We start from the raw sequence: 6,997 nt of genomic DNA on the forward strand, positions 1-6,997 counted from the left end.
AGAACTAGCTCTTGCCACCACTATTTAAATGGATGCATATATCCTCTTTATTCTCACAAAACAAAACTATCCAACACAAACATAACTAAATTTCATAAACCTCTTTCTTCTAAATCTAATGAAGTTTAATGTGGTTTACCTTGAATTTAATGTGGTTTGACACTAATAACAAAACTGTGGCAGTGGCTGCAATATTAGGAAACCAAACAGATCATTTGGCATTGCTCAAATTCAAAGAATCAATATCCAGTGATCCGTATAAAAGTCTTGAATCTTGGAATTCTTCCATCCACTTCTGTAAGTGGCGTGGAATCACATGCAACCCCATGCATCAAAGAGTTATAGGATTGAACCTAGGAGGATATCAGGTACATGGATCTTTATCTCCCTATGTTGGTAATCTCACTTTTTTGAAAAATCTCACCCTTCAAAACAACAGCTTCTATGGAGAAATCCCACAAGAGTTGGGTCAGTTGCTACAATTGCAAAAACTTCATCTCTTCAATAACTCTTTTGTAGGTAAAATTCCTACAAACTTGACATATTGCTCCAATCTTAAAGAGTTATACTTGTCTAGGAACAATCTCATTGGTAAAATACCAATTGAAATTGCCTCTTTGAAAAATCTTCAAAGCATGTCTGTTTCTCATAACAAATTAACCGGAGGAATCCCTTCATTCATAGGTAATCTTTCATTCATAACACAACTTGGTTTTGGTCGTAACAACTTAGAAGGAGATATTCCACAGGCAATTTGTCTCCTCAAAAACTTGACACTTTTACGAGTGGGTGTGAACAATTTGTCAGGTACCCCTCCTTCTTGTCTTTACAACATCACATCACTTACTATATTTTTCATGGGAATAAATAACTTTCATGGCCCTCTTCCACCCAACATGTTTCACACCCTCCCAAATATCAAACAGTTTGGTATTGCAGGAAATCATTTTTCAGGTCCAATCCCCACTTCTATAAATGCATCTTCTTCCATTACTTATCTTGATATCCCTGTCAATAATTTTGTTGGACAAGTTCCAAGTCTAGGAAAGCTAAAAGATTTATACCATCTGAATTTGGAATACAACAATTTAGGTAACAATTCAGCTAAGGATTTAGAGTTTTTAAAATCTTTGACAAACTGTAGTAAATTGAAAGACGTTTCTATTTACCATAATTACTTTGGTGGCATTCTTCCAAATTCTATAGGGAATTTATCTACTGAGCTTAATATACTATATCTTGATGCTAATATGATATCAGGAAAAATTCCTGCTGAACTAGGACGTCTAGTTGGCTTAATATCATTGTCCTTAGAATCTAATCAGTTTGAAGGAATTATTCCAACTACTTTTGAAAAGTTTCAAAAATTGCAAATGTTAGATTTGGATGCAAACAAGTTGTCAGGAGATATACCACACTTTATAGGAAATCTCAGTCAATTGTATTATTTGGATTTACATCATAATATGTTCCACGGAAATATTCCTTCTAGCATAGGAAACTGCCAAAAGTTACAATATCTAGATTTTTCGCAGAATAAGCTTAGAGGAACCATACCTTTAGAGGTTTTTAATCTTTTTTCTTTAACAAACCTCTTGAACTTGTCACATAACTCTTTGAGTGGTAGCTTACCAAGAGAAGTGGGTTTGCTGAAAAACATTGATGTATTAGATATCTCTGAGAATCATCTCTCTTGCGATATTCCTAGAACAATTGGTGAATGTATAAGCTTAGAATACCTTTATTTGCAAGGTAACTCCTTCAACGGAACAATACCATCTTCTTTTGCATCTCTCAAAGGTCTTAGATATTTAGACCTTTCAAGAAATCGATTGTCTGGATCAATTCCTGATGTTATGCAAAATATCTCTGTTTTAGAATATTTGAATGTATCTTTTAACATGTTGGATGGTGAGGTACCAACCAATGGTGTCTTTGGAAATGCAACCCAAGTAGCAATGATTGGAAACAATAAGCTTTGTGGAGGTATCTCACAGCTGCATCTACCACCATGCCCTATCAAGGGCAGAAAACACACAAAACACCATAAACTTAGGTTGATAGCAGTGATAGTTAGTGTGGTTTCTTTTCTTCTCATACTTTCATTTATTACAACTATGTACTGGATGAGGAAAAGAAATCAAAAACGATCTTTTGATTCACCAACAATTGATCAACTAGCTAAGATTTCATACCAAGAATTGCATCAAGGAACCAATGGGTTCTCTCCTACAAACTTGATCGGATCAGGAAGTTTTGGTTTTGTGTACAAAGCAAATCTTGTGTCGGAAGATCATGTTGTTGCCGTAAAGGTCCTGAACCTCCAAAAAAAGGGATCTCACAAGAGTTTCATTGTTGAATGTAATGCACTCAAAAATATTAGACACCGAAATTTAGTTAAGATCATGACATGTTGTTCGGGTACAGATTACAAAGGTCAAGAATTCAAAGCTCTAGTTTTTGATTATATGAAAAATGGAAGCTTAGATCAATGGTTGCATCCCGAGATTTTAAATGAAGAGCATCCAACAACATTGGGTCTTGGTCAAAGATTAAACGTAATTATCGATGTTGCTGATGCATTACATTATCTCCACCAAGAATGTGAGCATTTGGTCCTTCATTGTGATCTAAAGCCAAACAATGTTCTTCTTGATGATCATATGGTTGCTCATGTGAGTCATTTCGGAATAGCAAGACTTGTCTTATCCATTGGCGGCAGCTCTTGGAAGGATACAAGTTCAATTGGAATTAAAGGGACAGTTGGGTATGCTCCTCCAGGTATGGTCTAAATTCTTGAATCATACATTGTTTCTATGTTTTGTTGCAGACTCAATAATTTACTAGTGACATAGTATTAACAGCTTTTGCTTCATGTTTTAGAGTACGGAATGGGTTCCGAAGTTTCCAAATGTGGTGACATGTATAGCTTTGGAATCCTCATGTTGGAAATTCTTACCGGTAGAAGACCTACTGATGAAGTTTTTGAAGATGGTCAAAATCTGCATAACTTTGTTGCAATTTCATTTCCTGATAACCTTATGAAGATTTTAGATCCACATATTGTATCAAGAGATGTAGAAGTAGCAATACAAGATGGAAATCGTGAAAATCTTATTCCAACTATTGAAGAGTGCTTAGTTTCACTTTTTAGGATTGGAATTCTTTGTTCAATGGAATCACCGAAAGAAAGAATGAATATTGCAGATGTCACTGGAGAGCTTAGCAAAATCAAAAAGGGCCTTTCTCACCGGTGAGATAAACTGATATTTTCGTATGCTTATTTGAATCATAACAAACTCGTTAATTATATATTGTTATAATTTGATTTTAATAATCTTATTGTGCATTTAAAATTCCTAAACAGCTAGATGTGCTTTTTCTTGATTGAAATTTCAGGTGTTCACGCTCATAATTAGAAATTAAAGCTTAACTAAATTTCTAAGATGATTCGTGGAAAGAGAAGTGTATTCAGCTTGAAGCCTTGTTGTTTAGACACTAAATGGTTCAGCTGGAAGCGCATGTGCTTTGCTTAGTTTACTAGTTTGTTACTCTAAATTTGGTTATGTCATTTGATTTTGTATCATCGTGTTTAATGTAGATTTGCTAGCTTCAACCTACTAGTTGCTATAAATAAATAAGTAATCATGTTGTATTGTATTGGTTTCTAATTCAATGAAATGAGAATTGATACTTCTCCCATATTTATCTTCATTTTCATTTCTTTGTCATGCATTTTCAAGATCTAAGGCATTGCCGCGCTGTTAAAACTGTGAAGCCAATTGAACATAATGAAGCCAATTGACTTGTTGAACAATCCCTTGATTCCCTGCTAGTGAAGTTGGTACATTCAAACCCCAAAGCATTACTTACATTGTCATATAAGTAATGATTTTTATAGGAAAAGCATGTTCACATGGTAATTAAGGAAACATAGCTTCTGTATATTTCCAAGAATGCTCAAGAATTTAACAAAACTAAATCACAAACATGTTGCATCTACAAAGTTTGGTTGCAAAATTTCCACATAATTATCACACACCACTATCACTTCACTTATGACATGCTACTTTCTTTGTTCAATTAATTGCCATCCTGAGTAGTGAATAATGATATGATAATGAATGAGTGCTCCATAAAGCATGTTAGTAGTATTTTATTTTCCATCCCAAAAGACACGATTCTGAAGTTGGAGGAAGTCAAGCAAATATATATTATCCCTACAAGGTAGAGAATGTATGCAATACTCCTAACTATTTTGACCCCTATGTTTCAGAAACTTGCGATTTTGGCTCCCTATGTTTCAAAATAGCACTTCTAGCCCCCCCTATGTTTACCCAATTATCCCTTTTGCAAAAGGTCAATTTTGACCAAGTCAACCCTGATGTGGCAAGTCACCTAAGTGAAAATTAACAGATTTTAATGATGATGAAGAAGAAATGAATAACACATAATCAATTAGGACGGTTTAGTAACAAAATCGTTACATGAAATTTTTCTGTGATGGCGAAAAATAATTCATGAAGGAAGAAGAGAGAAAACAATTTGTAGTGAATGTTTTTCTCTAAAATGTTAGAAGAGTAAAGTAATTTAGTTTGCACAGTAAAAAACTATTTCTTATAACCTCTTATAATTCATGTTGTATTGTATTGCTTTCAAATTCAATGAAATGAGAATTGATACTTCTCCCATATTTATCTTCAATTTCATTTCTTTGTCATATGTTTTCATTTTCTAAAGAATCGCCACTGTAGTATAACATTAATCATTTGGTATAAGTTTACATCAATCTCAGTTATATACTTAGCAGTAGGTGTGAATTAGAGACACTGCAATAGGGCAAAAGGATGATTTGGTTCCTCTGCTATGAATATTTTAGAACAAGCCTTAAAATAATTTGTCCTATGATATATCACAGTTCTAATTCGTAAAAGGTCGAGATAATGTTCACAATACAAATTAAAAGATACATTTGCGCCGGACCAGGGTTGGCTGCAGATAAAAACTGTTGCATTCACGCATTTCGTACATTATCAGTCGTTACATAATGATCAATCAGTTTAGGTTTTAAGCTCGACATTTTAAATTTTGAAACAAATTTAAAATTACATTGAAACATGTATAATTTTGATCAAACTACAGAGCTTTGTCGAATACATGAATGCGGAATTTTAAAATTACATTGAAACATGTATCTTATTTGATTTGAACCAAAATAAAAGCAGTGTTCGGAGAACAAGTCATATAGGTCAACTCAAAAAAAAGCGCTTTCATTTTTATTTTTTTGAAGGAATAAAAAGAAAAACGTGTTCATGTCAATGGCTTATTATTAAAGGAAAACGGGTAACAAAATGTGCCGCTAACCCTTTTTGGATGACTTATTTAATTTAGGCTTAAATGCAGTTTTGCCCCCCTGTTTTGATTAAATCGGAATTTTACCCTCCTGTTTTAAAACACGGACTTTTACCCCCCTATTTTATAATTTTTTGAATTTTGCCCCCCCCCCTAAAATTCTGCTTTCAAGTCACAACTTCAAAGCTTCGCACACAACTCAATTTGGATCAATAATTCACCAAAAGGATATCGAAATGACCGTAATCGAGTTATCTTTCCACAGAATCAAACCCCACTAAATTTGGAGTTACAAAGAGAGATTAATTACCGTTTTAGTGAAGGTATGTCCCCCAAAATTCTGCACAAAATTTGCTTTCGAGTCACAACTTCAAAGCTTCACACTCACACACAACTAAATTTGGATCAATAATTCACCAAATGGATACCGAAATGACCATAATCGAGTTAGATTTCCACAGGATCAAACCCCACTAAATTTGGAGTTACAAAGAGAAATTAATTACAGTTTTAGTGAAGGTCTGTCCAATTACTAATTTTGTAGAAATCTACTTATGACCTTAAAATTCAACATCGTCTACCAAACACATCGTAACTCCAAATTTGACGAAATTTAAATGAAAACAAGGGTAATTTCGTTAGCTTTCTGGAAATGTAAATACTATTGAAAAATGAGCTACAGGGTGAGAGACAGTACAAACATACCAGTAGTAGTTCCATACATTAATTGATTTGGACAGACCTTCACTAAAATGATAATTAATCTCTCTCTGTAACTCCAAATTTTATGGAGTTTGATTCTGTGAAAAACTAACTCGATTTCGGTCATTTCGGTACCAATTTGGTAAATTATGGATCCAAATGGAATTCTGTGCGAAGTTTTGAAGTTGTGACTCGAAAGCAGATTTTGTGCAGAATATTTGGGGGACATACCTTCACTAAAACGGTAATTAATCTCTCTTTGTAACTCCAAATTTAGTGGGGTTTGATTCTGTTGAAAGATAACTCGATTACGGTCATTTCAATATCCGTTTGGTGAATTATTGATCCAAATTGAGTTGTGTGCGAAGCTTTGAAGTTGTGACTTGAAAGCAGAATTTTATGGGGGGCAAAATCCAAAAAATTATAAAACAAGGGGGGTAAAAGTCCACGTTTTAAAACAGGGGGGGTAAAATTCTGATTTAATCAAAATAGGGGGGCAAAATTGCATTTAAGCCTTTAATTTATTTTTTTAACAACTCATATGAAGTGGTGGTAGTTTCCTTTTTTATTTTTCCTATTTTTCAATTTTCATAAATCTACTCTAAAAAATAACTAATTAATACACATGTTTTAAAATTTATATTTTTGTTTGGAATTTTAGAATTTATAGGATTAGTTTGTTATTTAAAATATATGATTTATTTAGAATATGAGAAAGAAAAATAAGAATTCTCCATATAACAATATATTTTCTTCTCCGTATATATATATATATATTAGCGCAGTTTTCCTTTCTACTGGTTCAAAGAGTTTTGTTGCAAAGAGATTCCAAAAGTAATTACAAGAAATAGCCTTCAAATCCTGATTCTCTACCTGAATACATTAGGATCTGTTTGGATTGATGGTACATAATGGAACAGAGCGCAATAGAATGAAGCGGGAC

The 6,997-nt window shown here is 33.4% G+C and overlaps 1 protein-coding gene across 2 annotated transcripts; it reads left to right on the plus strand.

Annotated features, from left to right (window-relative positions):
* LOC123907506 (probable LRR receptor-like serine/threonine-protein kinase At3g47570) lies at positions 1–3,702 on the plus strand. 2 transcript variants are annotated; one of them, XM_045957808.1, is made up of 4 exons: positions 1–519; positions 685–2,781; positions 2,884–3,253; positions 3,400–3,702. In XM_045957808.1, exons 1-4 carry the CDS (start codon positions 129–131, stop codon positions 3,413–3,415), a joined length of 2,874 nt encoding a protein of 957 aa, XP_045813764.1. In that variant the 5' UTR covers positions 1–128; the 3' UTR covers positions 3,416–3,702. The 2 variants fall into 2 exon arrangements, with proteins under 2 accessions (XP_045813764.1, XP_045813763.1); XM_045957807.1 differs by having other exon boundaries at positions 80–2,781.
* Positions 3,703–6,997: the final 3,295 nt, after the last annotated feature.

This window comes from Trifolium pratense, linkage group LG2, assembly GCF_020283565.1.
Source record: "Trifolium pratense cultivar HEN17-A07 linkage group LG2, ARS_RC_1.1, whole genome shotgun sequence".
Lineage (NCBI taxonomy): Eukaryota > Viridiplantae > Streptophyta > Magnoliopsida > Fabales > Fabaceae > Trifolium > Trifolium pratense.